The sequence below is a fragment of the Danio rerio genome, chromosome 25, assembly GCF_049306965.1.
Source record: "Danio rerio strain Tuebingen ecotype United States chromosome 25, GRCz12tu, whole genome shotgun sequence".
In the NCBI taxonomy this organism is placed as follows: domain Eukaryota; kingdom Metazoa; phylum Chordata; class Actinopteri; order Cypriniformes; family Danionidae; genus Danio; species Danio rerio.
Window position 1 is genome coordinate 847,501 of NC_133200.1, and position 16,897 is coordinate 864,397.

Consider the following 16,897-nt stretch of genomic DNA (forward strand, 5'->3'; position numbering starts at 1 on the left):
CCATAGTGCGGCAGTTCCCAACAAGGATGCCTCCACAAGCTTCGTTGGGGGCCGGTGCATCCATAGAGGGGACATAGGGTGGCAGAATAGAGAGGGCGGCATTCATGACACTACCCTCACCTCTCGCGCCCTCAGTTATATCCGCGTCTAGGGCAGCAGAATAGATAGGGCGGCGTCCGCGACACTACCCTCACCAACCGCGCCTTCAGTTATATCCACGTCTAGGGCAGCAGAATAGAGAGGGCGGCGTCCGCGACACTACCCTCACCACCCGCACCCTCAGTTATATCCGCGTCTAGGGCAGCAGAATAGAGAGGGCGGCGTCCGCGACACTACCCTCACCACCCGCACCCTCAGTTATATCCGCGTCTAGATCGGCAGAATAGAGAGGGCGGCGTCCGCGACACAACCCTCACCACCCGCGCCCTCAGTTATATCCGCGTCTAGAGCGGCAGAATAGAGAGGGCGGAGTCCGCGACACTACCCTCACCACCCGCACCCTCTGTTATATCCGCGTCTAGGGCAGCAGAATAGAGAGGGCGGCGTCCGCGATGCTACCCTCACCAACCGTGCCCTCAGTTATATCCGCGTCTAGGGCAGCAGAATGGAGAGGGCGGCGTCCGCGATGCTACCCTCACCACCCGTGCCCTCAGTTATATCCGCATCTAGGGCAGCAGAATAGAGAGGGCGGAGTCCGCGATGCTACCCTCACCACCCGTGCCCTCAGTTATATCCGCGTCTAGGGCAGCAGAATGGAGAGGGCGGCGTCCGCGATGCTACCCTCACCACCCGTGCCCTCAGTTATATCCGCGTCTAGGGCAGCAGAATAGAGAGAGCGGCGTCCGCGACACTACCCTCACCACCCGTGCCCTCAGTTATATCCGCCTCTAGAGCGGCAGAATAGAGAGGGCGGCTTCTGCAACAGCTCCCTCGCCCCCATCACTTTAGGGTTGTGGGCGGCGTGACCGTTCTTTGCCTAGAGCGGCAGTTAAGCTTGCTCCGGTCCTGAGGTCGTGTCATTTTTTTTTTTACATTTTTTTTTAGCAGTGAACAGTTAGGAGAACGATTATGTTGCCTTAGTTTCATCCCCTGGCTGACCAAAAAATAGGTAATTTGTAATTCTTCAGACAGAGTCTCTCTGATTTGCAAGTGAGGAAGCTCCAAACATTTCAGGTCACAGCGCTATACTGGAAACACGAAGTACCAAGATAGTTACCTGTGGTGTAAAGTAACAAATTAAATATACTTAATTTACTGTAACAGAGTACTTAGTAATTTACTAAGTAGTTTTATAAATGTACTTTCCCTTAAGTACATGTTTAGTGCAGTATCGCTACTTTTACTCCACTACTTTTCTTCAACCTCCAGTCACTACTGTATTGCCTCTTGTCTATGGTGATTAGAAAAATCAGTCCTGTGATTCCCGTCCAATCAAATCACACATAAAAGGTAAATCACCTCATAATGAACTACCTCAAGACGATTTATAATTGCAGCAAAATGTTTGAAAGTAGGGTTGGGCTGATAGACGATGGCAAATAGACAACACAATGCTGAGCCGGCATCGCCAATCCGCCGCCCTGCCCCCGTCGCAAACCCACTTGCAAAAAATACACACTCAGGCCCCATTTACACTCATACAACTTAGTATTAAAATGGCATTTTAGAGCAGAGCCACACACACACACACAGACACACAACGTCATGCGCTCCTCTGAGCTCCAGCCGGAGAGCAGTGAACCAAGTCAGATAGTTAATCAAGGATGTACCGCCGGATCGCGTCTCACTATAGTTCTTAAACGTGATATTCAGACATCCCAAGTCTCCCTGAAGTTCCGGAAGTCTCTATGCATTTGCGAGACTCATAAAGCCCGCAAACAAGTGATAATCTCCTGGGAATTGCGCGTCTCCCTCCCGGTCCTTAAATAAGTCGTGATCCCTCCTCACTCTTCAGACATCTCGCGCACAATCTATCACATTACACGTCGTACGATGCCAAATTGGTCGTCATCGCCCAAGCATTAAAAGTGTCCAAGAAGATGTCCAAAATCTTTACACACATTGACCCAGAGACTGTTTAGATCAGGGGTGCCCAAACTCAGTCCTGGAGGGTTGGTGTCCTGCTTAGTTTAGCTCCAACTTCCTTCAACAGACCAGTCTGGAAGTTTCTAGTATACCTAGAAAGAGTCGTGGGGACGTTGCACTTTGTTTGGAAATGAAAATCATGTTGACGTCAGAACCTAAAGTCAGGCCGACGTCAATGTCCAACATCCAACCTGAAATCAACCAAATATCAACGTCTAATGATGGTACAGCTTGACGTTGCCACTACGGCGTCTATCAGATGTTGGATTTTGGTTGCCATACCTGATGAATGAATGTCAGTATCTGACGTCAATATGACGCGGGTTTAAGATGTTGGATTTTGGTCAGTTTCTAACACAACCTAAAATCAACCAAATATCAACGTCATTTGACATTGTTATTGGACATCAAAATAATGTTGTCCCTGGATGCTGGCTAGGCATTGAATTTTGGTCCCCTGACATCACGACCTAAATCTAACCTAATATTAACGTCGTATGACATTAGATGGACATATACCTGCTGGGCAATGACTCTTACCTGTCTCGCAGTTCTGCCCGCTGAAGCCCTGGGGACACACACACACGTTTGGGGATGCGCAGGAGCCACCGTTCAGACAGCGGCCATCACATAGCGCTGCGGGTCACAAAGAGCACCTGGGGTCAGAGGTCATGTGATGCGTTGATATTTTGGGTTAGGTGGTGTCAGATGTTTAGCTGGTCACGTGACAGGATCAGGGGAGTCATGAAAGGTCAGGTGATCGGGTCAATAATCAGATGATAGGGTCTGGGGTCAGGTGGATCATGTGATGGGGTCAGGTGGGTCATGTGATGGGGTCAGGTGGATCATGTGATTGGGTCAGGTGGATCATGTGATGGGGTCAGGTGAATCATGTGATGGGGTCAGGTGGGTCATGTGATGAGGTCAGGTAGCTCATGTGATGGGGTCAGGTGGGTCACGTGATGGGGTCAGGTGGATCATGTGATGAGGTCAGGTGGGTTCTGTAATTGGGTCTGGGGTCAGTTGGGTCATGTGATGGGGTCAGGTGGATCATGTGATGGAGTCACGTGGGTCATGTGATAGGGTCTGGAGTCAGTTGGGTCATGTGATGAGGTCAGGTGGGTCACGTGATGGGGTCTGGGGTCAGGTGGATCATGTGATGAGGTCAGGTGGGTTATGTAATTGGGTCTGGGGTCAGTTGAGTTATGTGATGGGGTCAGGTGGGTCACGTGATGGGGTCTGGGGTCAGGGGGATCGTGATGGTGTCAGGTAGATTATGTAATTGGGTCTTGGGTCAGTTGGGTCACGTGATGGGGTCTGGGGTCAGGTGGATCATGTGACTGGGTCGGTTACCTGGCAAGTCATGTGACGGGGTAAAATGGGTCATGTGGATGGGTCAGGTGGACATTATGGTTCAGATGTTTCATGACTGGTCATGTGAAAGGCTCAGTGGTCTGGCAGGTCATGTGATGAGGTCAGGTGGGTCACGTGATGGGGTCTGGGGTCAGGTGGATCATGTGATGAGGTCAGGTGGGTCACGTGATGGGGTCTGGGGTCAGGTGGATCATGTGATGAGGTCAGGTGGGTTATGTAATTGGGTCTGGGGTCAGTTGAGCTATGTGATGGGGTCAGGTGGGTCACGTGATGGGGTCTGGGGTCAGGGGTATCGTGATGGTGTCAGGTAGATTATGTACTTGGGTCAGTTCGGTCACGTGATGGGGTCTGGGGTCAGGTGGATCATGTGACTGGGTCGGTTGCCTGGCAAGTCATGTGACGGGGTCAAATGGGTCATGTGGATGGGTCAGGTGGACATTATGGTTCAGGTGTTTCATGACTGGTCATGTGAAAGGCTCAGTGGTCTGGCAGGTCATGTGATGGGGTCAAGTGGGTCACATGATAGGGTGAGGAGGGTCATGTGACTCACCTCTGCAGACGGTGCCGTTGCCGCTGTATCCGGGTTTGCAGGAGCAGCTGTGGCCGCCGACAGTGTTGAAGCACAGAGCGTTTTCATCACAGTCGTGCTGTCCGGACGCACACTCGTCATGCTCTACACACACACACACACACACACACACACACACACACGCACGTGAGTCAACAGCACATCACAGGTTTTATACACTTCATGCAATACAGTATAGCCAGTGCTGGCAGTAATGAATGATGTAATCTGGATTATGTATACGCTGTAGTTTAGTTTATGTCTGAAGACTATATCTGAGATGTGTTTTTCTCTTCTTATTGTACGCTGTACAGCTGGAGAGTGACCTGATAAAGCCAGTTTTGTTGACTCTTGGCTCTGTTGGAGTGTTAATTTTAGCCCTGTGCTGAAGCATCTCGCAGGTGTGAATGAGAATGATATTTCCATTGCATTAAATGCCCTGCGAGCTGCCATCATCCCTCTAATGAATCTAAAATCAGAGGGAAAGAAACACTGGCTTCATATCAGCAACAGCCGCCAACATTCCTCATCATTACCGCCGTCAGCAGAGCCAAGAGCTGCACACACTCCGAGACGCCAGAGATCCACATGAATATTAAAACACTTCAGAACTTCAGAACTTCCTCGAGTCCAGCAGCAGCATGTGTGGAGTAAAGCTGGCGTCTACTGTGAACATTAATGAAGCACACGCTGCAGATGATGACCTCCTCCATCAGGGTGTTTATTTACTCACAGGATAAATGACTTGTTTTCTGGGAAGTGTTGTTTGATATATGCACTGAATGTCATTTCATATTTATCTTAGATCTGGTGACTTTGACATTTAATGGGAAAAAGAATCATCAAATGAAAACATTAATAATAATCATTTGAATACATTTTGTTAGAAAATAAAGCCTGATGTGTTGATCATCATTTGCTGCCGCTCTGTATTCTCGTCACTCTCTTCATCTGCTCTGTCAGCCATCAGTGTCGGTCAGCGAGTGTCCTGAGCCGCATTCACTTCATGCAAACTGGAAATGACAGTTTCAATCCCAAAGAGATGACTGGAGCAGACTGCATTATCACACACACACACACACACACACACACACACACACACACACACACACACACACACACACTCTCTCTCTCTCTCTCTCTATCTCACACATACATAAACACACACACTCTCTATCTCTCTCTCACACACACACACAGATGTCAGATGAGGGGATTAGCTGAAGGTCAGCTCTGACACACCTGTATGAGGATGGGCAGATAGAGAGACTCCTGCACATCTGTCTCACTCTCTCTGTCTGTCTGTCTCTCTGTCTATCCATCTTTCTGTCTCTGTATCTCTCTTTCTGTCTGTTTTCCCTCTCTTTTTCTGTCCGTCTATCCATCAATTTGTCCATCTGTCTGTTTCTTTACCTTTTCTGTCTATCTTTCTCTGATTCTCAGTCTGTCTGTCTCTTTTCTATCAGTTTCTTCACCGTCTATCTCTCCATCTGTCTATATGGCTCTCTTTCCATCTGTCTGTCTCTCCGTCTGTCTATCTGTGTCTGTCTGTCTGTCTCTCCGTCTGTCTGTCTGTCTCTTTTCTATCAGTTTCTTCATCTGCACTCAAAAAAATGATTCTTGCCTGTAATTGAAATTAAGCAAACAATTTAAATAGAGTTTGTTTAAAAAAGTATAAAATAGCTATTATTGTTTCAAATTATGCTGTCTCAACATGAATTTAATGGACTCGAAACAAACCTGCTCAAATTACATAAACTATACTTAATTGGTTGCCGTAAAGAGCGAATGCAGAGGTTGCGCATGCGCGTAATTTAAAAACACTGTAGGCGCCAGGACGGGCATGCGCATCGGTTAGGAACACTGAAGGCGCCAGGACGGGCATGCGCATCGGTTAGGAACACTGAAGGCGGGCTAGCCGGCGGGCTAAGCGCGAGGAAGACAACGGTAGCAGAGAAGTGACAGTGAAGATCTGATCGGGAGAGTATACAAGGTAAGATATTTTCTTCATTTGTGATTGATGTGTAAACTATTTTAAGACGTGATTCTTTTATGCGATCGATATTGATTCATCGTCACATGGCGAATTAACTGACATTGGATATTTTCGGCCGTCACTTGCATTTTTAAAATTAACCATCGTTTGAGTAAGTTATGTGTATCCTTTTTCAGTGAAGCAGAGTGCTTGCATGATTTAAAAAACAAAACAAAAAAAATCTGCATCATTTCGAAGTAATTCACTTTGCAAGCACGTTGACTATTTTTACAGTCTATGGTTAGAACACGTTAAACTTTATAATTTCTAGTAAAATTATCATTTCTAGTAAAATATATTAATCTGTTATCACCTATCTGCAATTTGGGTCACTTTAAGCTATATATGGTCTACTATATTCATCTTAGGAAGACTGCACTTGTAACGTAACTTAATAATAATAGATTAACGTTAATGTTAGCAATCTCCACGTAACTTTATATTTTGCATTTTTATGTTTTAAAAATATGACGAAGCGTTGTACAAACTCGACATTATTTGAAAGTTGCATGTACAAGATTGTTGGATTATGTCATACTAAAGTCGTGTACTGGAAGTGAAAAATGTAACGTTAACGTTAGCAGCTACTTGTAAATGTTTATTTAAAACATTGTGTATGTAAAAGTTAGTTGATCGTGCAATTTTTTTTTTATTTAAAAAAATGTAATTTCATTACAAAACTCTAATTATATGTCATTTTTACCATTTCAGAGATCTCATCGTTGTGACATTCCACATTGTCTCCAGTTTGGGACAATCACTCAATTACAGTAAGTGTTTTTGTTTATTTATATATATATATATATATATATATATATATATATATATATATATATATAATATATATATATATATATATATATATATATATATATATATATATATATATATCTTGTTTTATTTTGTAAAATTGTTACTTTTCTCACACTCACATGTTTTACTTTTAGATATGTGAGTCTTGAGAATGTGGCAATGTAAAGTGTGTGGCACAGAAGTATCCAGTAGGTATGAGTTATTGAAACATTCTAAGCTCAAACATGGACATTTTGGGGCAAGGTTTAGGCATCCTTGTGTATACAATACATGTCCTTGCACATTTAAATCATGGAATAACCTTTTAAGTCATATATACCGTGCACACGTTCATCAGTCATCTTCAAAACAAAATCAGTTAGCTACATTTTCATGTCAGCTGTGTACATGCATTGAGTCAAATGAAAGAGATTACTTTAGTCATCTAAATGAACATCTGCGTAAACATGAAACTGTGACTTGTGTATTTAAAGAGTGTACATTTAAAAGTAACATTTATAACACATTTCATACACACAAAAATAGGAAGCACAATCCACATTGTCTAACTGACTTTAAATTAACTGTTGTCACAGTCACTGCAGACTGTCAAGAGTCAGCCAGTTCTCCCATTGATTTACCCACATGTTCAACAGAATCTGTGTTAGAGTCATGCAATGATGCTAATACTGATGAAGATGTTTTTAAGGGAAGTGTTCTTAATATTGCCCTTGTTTTATTAAAGTTGGAAAACATTTTGCATGTCCCAGCCACCGCAGTTGATGAATTACTTCAGGAACTACATTATTCATTAACTTCAGCATCAAATCAAGTCACTTGTAGCATAATTTCTGACATTTTTAAAAATCACAACTTAGAAATTGATGAATTTGTCATTCAAGAGCTTTCTGAAGCAGCAGGCAGGTCAAATCCCTTGGTTAAAGCCATAGAAAAAGGTGGTCCCCTTGCCACTGCTTTCAAGCGGAAGCAATTCTACAAAGAACATGTAACAGTTGTAGAGCCAATTGAGTTTATCCTTAATCAAAAAAGTCGAAAAACCTATCAGTATATACCAATTTTGCCTTCTCTTCAGCTGTTGTTTAGTTGCAGTGATATTTTACAGTGTGTTATTGGGGACCACGAGAAGCAAAAAACTGATTCAGGGGCAGACAAAGAACAGCAGTATAGGTCAATCAGAGATGGACTTTATTGCAAGGAAAACACATTTTTTTGCGGAGAGGAATTAAAAATATCACTGTCATTGTACATTGATGATTTTGAACTCTGCAACCCCTTAGGCACTTCACGTAAAAAGCATAAACTTTGTGGGGTCTACTGGATTTTGAATAATTTGCCACCTGGATGCAGCTCCACACTTTCATCTATCTATCTGGCAGTTTTATGCAAGACTGAACATGTAAAGTCATATGGATATGGTACAATTTTGGAGCCCCTTTTACAGGAATTGATTACTTTAGAGAGTCACGGTGTCTACCTTCCAGGGCTTGGGCGGTTTGTGAAAGGTACAGTCCAGTCTGTCATTGCAGATAATTTAGGGGCCCACAGTTTAGCAGGCTTTATAGAAAGCTTCTCTGGTGAGTACTTTTGCAGGTTCTGCATAGGGAAGAGATTGGAGATTCAAGCTGAATCTGTTCTGACTGGCGACTTTGCCCTTAGAACAAAGGAAATTCATGATGCACATGTAGCATCTGCTAAAGAAAACTCTGTAGCATTTTGTGGAGTAAAAAGAGGTTGTGTGTTAACAGAGAATTTATCTCACTTTCATGTTACTAGAGGCTATCCACCAGATATTGCACACGACCTGTTTGAGGGTATTGTACCATTTGAACTTGCACTTTGCTTGAAAGAGTTTGTTTCCAAGAAGTACCTGTCTCTTGATACTCTAAACTCATTGATTTTGAACTTCCCTTATAAGTGGGGTGATAAAACCAATAAACCACACGTTATTCCATATACATATGCCTCCAAGAAGACAATTGGAGGTAACGCACATGAAAATTGGAATTTAATGAGATTGCTTCCATTCATCATTGGAGACTTGATACCAGAGACTGAGCCTGCTTGGATCATACTTCTTGATTTGAAAGAAATAGTTGAACTTGCTGTAGCCCCTATTCATAACGAAGAAACAGTAGCCTACTTAAACTGCAAAATTGTAGAGCACAGACACAGATTTGTTGAACTTTTTCCAGCACAACTGTTACCAAAACATCATTATGTGGAGCATTATCCACAAATGATTCAGTTTTTTGGACCTCTAGTAGGGCAGTGGACTATGAGGTTTGAGGCGAAACATAGCTTCTTTAAGAAAGTAGCTCGCCACACAAATTGTTTTAAAAACATAACGCTCACACTGGCTGCCAAACACCAGCAAATGATCGCTTATCAGATCCATTCTTGTAGCCTTAAGAAGTCCAGACTAGAAGTTACTAGTGTCTCCACACTTTCTGTGGATGTTTTAAACAAGGAAGTGGTAGAAGGCTTAAGACAGAAATATCCAGGGATTAATGAAGTTCATCTGGCAAAAAATGTGACAAACAATGGGATAAATTATAGAACTGGTATGCTGATTTCGTTTGGGTCAGCAGGTGGGCTCCCAGAGTTTGCTGAAATTCTTCAAATCTGTATTGTCAAAAGCAGACTGAATTTTGTTGTGAAGGTACTGTGTGCATGGTATCAAGAACATTTTAGAGCTTTTCAGTTAACTGTCTCTCCTGATAGAGAGGTTGCCCTGGTTGATTTAGATCAGCTAACGGATGCTTATCCACTGTATGATTATATGGTAGGAGGAAGACGAATGGTGACCCTGAAGAGGCACATCCTCATTTAAGGTAATGTATTTATCAAGTGTTTTGTGTAAAATAAGTAATAAAATTGTATTACTGACTTTGTCATATTCTGCTTCATACCCTCTTATAGAAAAAAGAAAGATGTCGAGTCCAGTCAATCTAAGGATTGTTTTTGGTGGGGATGAAGATGCAAGAAAGCTTGCACTTAAGACAGGAATCCCAAAGTCTGTGGATGAACTTGTCCTTGAAATAATGACTGTTTTTGGTGTAAAGCAAAAGTTCAGGCTCCAGTACAAAGATAAGGACTTTGGAAATGAATACATGAATCTCACATCAACCACTCAAATTGAAGACAGGGATACCCTGAAAGTGATTTTTCTGTCAACTGATGACTTTAACTCCTGCATGCATGAGACTGCACCTGATGTACCGTCCTGTTCCAGCATTCTTGTTCCTTTGCACAAGACAACCTGTAGCTCTGACTCTCCTAACACAAGACATGCTAGCCCTTGTGAATTTGACTCAGTCTCAGAAGTCTACTTGTCTGAGGACTCATTTTCCAGCAGCACCGAGACTGTCTTGATTAAGTCTCCGGAGTCAAGAACCAGTTCTTGGCCTCAGGTTTTTGTAATTCCTCGTTTTTCTTGTTCTGCTGAAATTCAGCTTCAGAGAGCTGACACAGAGTTCAACAAAAGTGAAATGCTACTTATTCCACCACCAAAATTAAGATCTGACATTCTTGAAGGCATGGCTGAGGAGATCTTTAGGTATGCTGCATACCCCACTGATAGTCAGCTTGATCAGGCAGCTGAAGCCTTGATAAATGTCCACCCTTGCTTGAGGGAAAAGGGAACTCGCACTGGTCATGAAGGATGGAAACACTATCTAAAGATAAAGATGGCTAATTTCCGCTCAAAACTCAGCAAGATTGGACACCCAGAAATCACTGTAAATTCACTTAGGAACAAGCGTGAAGGTCGGGGTAAAGCAGCATCAAACATCAAAAAGCCAAAAAAGGCTGAGGTGAATTTCCTTCCCTGCCTTCCAAGAGGAGAAACAGCTGATAGTATGGAGAAGGAAAGAATTGCTCTCTTAACTGAAGTGAAAAAAAATAATAATGAGGCAGTCATAAAAGAAAAAATGCACTTGACCTTCTCCTATAGGCGACAAGAGTTGGTTGAGGACTTGCCAATGGTTTCTGATTTACAAAGTAGATGGCCTGCCCTGTTCACTGTCAATGAAGTAAGTGTTGGTGATATTTTTTTCTAAATTTCAATTCATTTCTCCACAATACATCTACATTTCATCATCTACCTTTGCTTTATTTCTTTCAGATAAACGCAGAATTTATGAGGATAACGACTGTGCCTCTTCTGTCAAAGTTTTTCGCGCAGCTGGACAAATACTCTGCTGATCTACAGAAGGTTTTCAGCGGCAAAGGAGGTGCTTCTGGACAGAAGATATCACGCATCATGACAGTTGCAGACAAGGTGTGGTAAATTGCATTACATTAAAAGATACATTAAAACTCTGAGTACATGAGTTTCACTCTCTATGTCGCGCATTTCATATGAGTTTGCAGCAGATCTAATGCTCTGTAAACTCCTTGATGAGCATGTCAGTATGCTTTTGTGGAAACAGAGTATAAACCAAAATCCTTGAACTGAAAACCCGCCTTAAAAAGTTTTAAGATGTAACATTAATTTTATTTTAAATATATTTATATAAATATGGGCCAAGTTATCAATTCTCATTAATGCATTTGAAAAGTGTTTTGTCAGCAACAAATGCAAAATATTCACAAGCTGAGATCATGAGCTGAGGTTCAATGAAGCTCTCATTAATGTGATAGTTTACCCCAAAATTAAAATGACTTCATCATTTACTCTCTCATGTTTTTTTGTTTTTTTTTAACTTTTAGGAGATTCTTTTAAACACAAAAGAAGATATTTTGAAGAATGCTGGTTATTGGTACACATTGACTTCCATAGTTGGGAGAAAAAAAACATGTTAATCGTTGCCACCAACCAGCATTCTTCTAAATATTTTTTTTAGAATCGAAGAAAGAAACTCAAATAGGTGTGTAACAGGAAAAGGGTTTGCTTTAAGGCTTGTCCCAACCTACTGGAAGTTTTTCTTCATATTTAACATTTAACAGTAATCACTATAGTTACTATATTAGTCAATGTTACCAATAATAATAAATAACAATCACAAATGAATACAAAATTAATGTTATTTTAACAATTATTGCACAACACAAAAATGCAGCAGATTAATATCAGTCAATTTAATGTTTTATTTTCTATTTATAGTATAGTTCTATTTTTGACCAGGTTCCAGTGTCACACATTTCTTCCACCCCATACAGACAAATAAAGCAGTTTTTGTAAATCACTTTCTTTAAAACACAAAACTGCAGATTCCTACACTTTGTCAACATTGCAACATATAAAACACTCAAAAATGTATAATTGCCACAAAAAAATTTATATTACAAACAGAAACAAAACTTGTTCAGAAACTTCATCTATGTGCTGGATATATTTCCAGGTCTGGGGTGTTGTTTCCTCATCAGGAATGCATCACTGGTCTTGTGATCTTACCCCCATGTTGGTTTTATATTTTAATATTGTATAATTTTGTCTAATTTTCAGTGTGGTGACATACACATCAAGCGAGATTGTGTCATACAGAGTCTGTGTGTGTACTTCAATGAGGACATGACAACAGTTGTCAAAGAATTCGAGGTTTGTATACATATGTCTAAAGAACCTAACATACATTGACAGTCTAGATGTTGCCAGTATTTAACTGAAATTTAAAAGTATTAATGTTTTATTTATTTATTGTTATTAAATTATTGAATATTTATTTACTTGTTTATTTTAGGATAGCAACCCTAAAGAAGCAGAAGCAAGAATTTCTGAGACCACTCTGGGGCTTTTTGTGATTCGCAAGGAAGGTGCTGGTGCTGAGGAGGAGCCAAGTGATGTTGGAGTTGTGATAGAGGGTGTAACGCTGCTAGAGAACCTAAAGAGTATTTCCTTTGGATTAGTAATTCTCTTTGGACTGATCTACGCTCTCAATTTAAGCTATCCTCAATGTCTCAAGTTCACATTTGAATTCTTTCAGAAGGTACTGATGAACTTAGATGGCAGCAAGCTGTCCCCAAAGGTACAAGCACTTAAAATTAAAATGTTTCAGTGAATAGGACATTCACTGTTTGCCTACATGCCTTCAACTGGAACAACATTGAAAACCTTTAGACAAGAATGCCCTAAAAGATATATTTCTACCGACTGATGACACTAACTCCAGTATGCCATGGACTGCACTTTCTTTTTTCTTTTTTTTAATCTCTGAAACTTTTAAAACAGGATGTTACCCATTTTACTTTTGCGTCCAGGAAGCCAACGGATTACTTCTTTTCCAGATGTATTAAGACTGTCTTGGTTACATCTCCAGCCTCAGAATAGTAGTTTTTCATGTTTTTATGTTCTTCTGAAATGCTGGTTTAAAGGACTAAAATAGTTCAACAAAAGTGGAATGCTACTTATTAAACCACTTTAAGGTTTTAAAGGGACAGTTCACGTAAAAAAATGAAAATATACTCACTATTTACACTCCCTCAATTGGTTCCAAACCTTTATGAATTTCTTTCTTCTATTGAACACAAAATATATTTTGACATTAACTTCAATTGTAGGAAAAACAAATACAGTGAAAGTCAAGGTTTCCAGCTTTCTTCAAAATATATTATTTTGTGTGCAACAGAAGAAAAAAAACAATAAAAGTTTGAAACAAGTGAAAGGTGAGTAAATGCTCATTTTCAGGTGAACTTTTCCTTTAAAGCCACGACTGAGGAGTTTGGGAATTCAGCATTCCCATCTGCTGCGAGTAGGACTTGTTTTGCTGTTCTAAATGCTGAAAATTGTAGACCTGTTATATGTATTAAAGTGATACAAACTTTAGATATGTATAGTAAAATGATTGCTTTTTCTTTTTATTTATTTTATTTCATTGCATTTTGTGTTTCGGTGTTATTTCATTATTGTATTGTCATTTCATTGTTAAGGGTCATTGTTAATTGTTTTAACAAACATTTAGAAAAAGAAGGGATCATTTACTTTTGTGTTATAAAATAGTAGTTTTTCATGTTTTTATGTTCTTCTGAAATGCTGGTTTAGAGGACTAAAATAGTTCAACAAAAGTGGAATGCTACTTATTCCACCACTTTAAGGTTTTAAAGGGACAGTTCACGTAAAAAATGAAAATATACTCACTATTTACACTCCCTCAATTGATTCCAAACCTTTATGAATTTCTTTCTTCTATTGAACACAAAATATATTTTGACATTAACTTCAATTGTAGGAAAAACAAATACAGTGAAAGTCAAGGTTTCCAGCTTTCTTCAAAATATATTATTTTGTGAGCAACAGAAGAAAATAAACAATAAAAGTTTGAAACAAGTGAAAGGTGAGTAAATACTCATTTTCAGGTGAACTTTTCCTTTAAAGCCACGACTGGGAATTCAGCATTCCCATCTGCTGTGAGTAGGACTTGTTTTGCTGTTCTAAATGCTGAAAATTGTAAACCTGTTATATGTATTAAAAAGTGATGCAAACTTTAGATATGTAAAGTAAAATGATTGCTTTTTTTAATTTATTTTATTTCATTGCATTTTGTGTTTAGGTGTTATTTCATTATTGTATTGTCATTTTATTGTTAAGGGTCATTGTTAATTGTTTTAACAAACATTTAGAAAAAGAAGGGATCATTTACTTTTGTGTTATAGATCAGGAGAGAACATTGTTTAGCATACTATGAGGTAACATGACAATGTAACTTTGAAAATGTGAAATTAATGTTTGATGTTGAATTATGTTTCCTTGTTGATGCCTGTTACTTGTAGGCACACAAAACTAAAAAGTCACAACCAGAAAGCTATTGCAGTTATTTGTTAAGCACTGCATTACAGTATGTTTTTGTCAGATTGGATGTTATTGGACAATAAATGTTAAAAAATTTAATCTGTGTTGAGAATTTATTTAATATACCTAAGAACATAAAAGGTGATTATATAAAACAAATAATAATAATGTATTCGAAATGAGTAAAGTCTATGTATTATACAAGAATAAAACCTATTTCAGCAGTTATCATAACATTTATTTAATTCATTCATGTTAACTAAACATAAATGGGTTAGGCTTAAACTAATGGTAACTTTTACGTTGGATTTATGTGATTAAATTGGATGGAAAATTGACATCCAATTGAATTACATAAAGTTTAACTTTTGGGGTTAAATATTTTTTTGAGTGTGTCTGTCTCTCCATCTGTCTGTCTCTCTGTCTGTCTCTCCATCTGTCTGTCTATCTATCTGTCTGTCTGTCTCTCCGTCTGTCTGTCTGTCTCTTTTCTATCAGTTTCTTCATCTGTCTGTCTCTCCATCTGTCTGTCTCTCTGTCTGTCTCTCCATCTGTCTGTCTATCTATCTGTCTGTCTGTCTCTCCGTCTGTCTGTCTGTCTCTTTTCTATCAGTTTCTTCATCTGTCTGTCTCTCCATCTGTCTGTCTCTCTGTCTGTCTCTCCATCTGTCTCTCTGTCTGTCTCTCCATCTGTCTGTCTGTCTGTCTCTCCATCTGTCTGTCTGTCTGTCTGTCTCTCCATCTATCTGTCTGTCTGTCTCTCCATCTGTCTGTCTGTCTCTCCATCTGTCTGTCTCTCCGTCTGTCTGTCTGTCCATCTGTCTGTCTGTCTGCCTCTCCATCTGTCTGTCTGTCTCTCCATATGTCTGTCTGTCTGTCTCTCCATCTGTCTGTCTCTCCGTCTGTCTGTCTGTCCATCTGTCTGTCTCTCCGTCTGTCTGTCTGTCTGTCTGTCTCTCCATCTGTCTGTCTCTCCGTCTGTCTGTCTGTCCATCTGTCTGTCTCTCCATCTGTCTGTCTCTCTGTCTGTCTCTCCATCTGTCTGTCTCTCCGTCTGTCTGTCTGTGTCTGTCTGTCTGTCTCTCCATCTGTCTGTCTGTCTTTATTCTATCAGCTTCTTTATCTGTCTGTCTCTCCATCTATTTGTCTCTCTATCTGTCTGTCTCTCCGTCTGTCTGTTTGTCTCTCCATCTGTCTGTCTCTCCATCTATCTGTCTCTCTATCTGTCTGTCTCTCTGTCTGTCTGTTTGTCTGTCCATCTGTCTGTCTCTCCGTCTGTCTCTCTTTCTGTCTGCCTGTCTCTCCATCTGTCTGTCTCTGTCTGTCTGTCTCTCGTCTGTCCGTCTGTCTCTCCATCTGTCTATCTGCCTCTCTCCATCTGTCTGTCTGTCTGTCTTTCCATCTGCTTATCTGCCTCTCTCTCCATATGTCTCTCTCTATCTGTCTGTCTGTCTGTCTGTCCGTCTGTCTGTCTCTCCATCTGTCTATCTGCCTCTCTCTCCATCTGTCTGTCTGTCTCTCCGTCTGTCTGTCTGTCTCTCCATCTGTCCATCTGTCTCTCCATCTGTCTGTTTGTCTGTCTCTCAGTCTGTCTGTCTCTCCGTCTGTCTTTCTGTCTGTCTCTCCATCTGTCTGTCCATCTGTCTGTCTGTCTCTTTTCCGTTAGTTTTTTCATCCATTTGTCTCTCTATCCGTCTGTCTGTCTCTCCATCTGTCTTTCTGTCTGTCTGTCTCTGCCTGTCTGTCTCTCCATCTGTCTGTCAGTCTCTCATCTGTCTGTCTGTCTCTTTTTCATCAGTTTTTTCATCCATCTGTCTCTTCATCTCTCCATCTGTCTGTCTCTCCATCTGTCTGTCTCTCCGTCTGTCTTTACATCTGTCTGTCTGTCTCCATCTGTCTGTCTGTCTCTCCATTTGTCTGTCTCTGTCTGTCTGTCTGTCCATCTGTCTGTCTGTCTCTCCATCTGTCTATCTGCCTCTCTCTCCATCTGTCTGTCTCTCCATCTGTCTGTCTGTCTATCTGTCTGTCTCTCCATCTGTCTAACTGCCTTTCTCTCCATCTGTCTGTCTGTCTGTCTGTCTCTACATCTGTCTGTCTGTCTCCATCTGTCTGTCTGTCTCTCCATTTGTCTGTCTCTGTCTGTCTGTCTGTCTGTCTGTCCATCTGTCTGTCTGTCTCTCCATCTGTCTATCTGCCTCTCTCCATCTGTCTGTCTCTCCATCTGTCTGTCTGTCCATCTGTCTGTCTCTCCATCTGTCTAACTGCCTTTCTCTCCATCTGTCTGTCTGTCTGTTTC

General features: G+C 40.9%; 3 protein-coding genes and 1 long non-coding RNA gene across 6 annotated transcripts in view; 2 read left to right on the forward strand and 2 right to left on the reverse strand.

Annotated features, from left to right (window-relative positions):
• LOC137489306 (uncharacterized) overlaps positions 1-4,942 on the forward strand; it is a 19,039-nt gene extending 14,097 nt beyond the window's left edge. Inside the window, exon 3 of the long non-coding RNA XR_011008709.2 lies at positions 4,342-4,942. This is a non-coding gene — a long non-coding RNA (uncharacterized lncRNA). The remainder of the gene's footprint in view (positions 1-4,341) is intronic.
• twf1a (twinfilin actin-binding protein 1a) overlaps positions 1-16,897 on the reverse strand; it is a 606,573-nt gene that overhangs the window by 115,363 nt on the left and 474,313 nt on the right. The gene's annotated exons all lie outside the window — the stretch shown is intronic.
• The window catches only part of nell2a (neural EGFL like 2a), a 141,819-nt gene that overhangs the window by 27,167 nt on the left and 97,755 nt on the right, over positions 1-16,897 (reverse strand). For both annotated transcript variants that reach the window (XM_073942343.1, NM_001080075.1), the window contains 2 exon segments: positions 4,010-4,132; positions 2,626-2,721 (listed from right to left, as the gene is read on the reverse strand). In XM_073942343.1, coding sequence (XP_073798444.1) covers positions 2,626-2,721; positions 4,010-4,132 — 219 coding nt within the window.
• Positions 5,930-14,700, forward strand: LOC101883590 (uncharacterized). Of its 2 annotated transcripts, XM_073942577.1 has the most exons (8): positions 5,930-6,020; positions 6,774-6,832; positions 7,010-7,067; positions 9,662-9,706; positions 9,795-10,906; positions 10,999-11,154; positions 12,322-12,414; positions 12,557-14,700. In XM_073942577.1, exons 5-8 carry the CDS (start codon positions 9,806-9,808, stop codon positions 12,872-12,874), a joined length of 1,668 nt encoding a protein of 555 aa, XP_073798678.1. In that variant the 5' UTR covers positions 5,930-6,020; positions 6,774-6,832; positions 7,010-7,067; positions 9,662-9,706; positions 9,795-9,805; the 3' UTR covers positions 12,875-14,700. The 2 variants fall into 2 exon arrangements, with proteins under 2 accessions (XP_073798678.1, XP_073798677.1); XM_073942576.1 differs by lacking the exon at positions 7,010-7,067.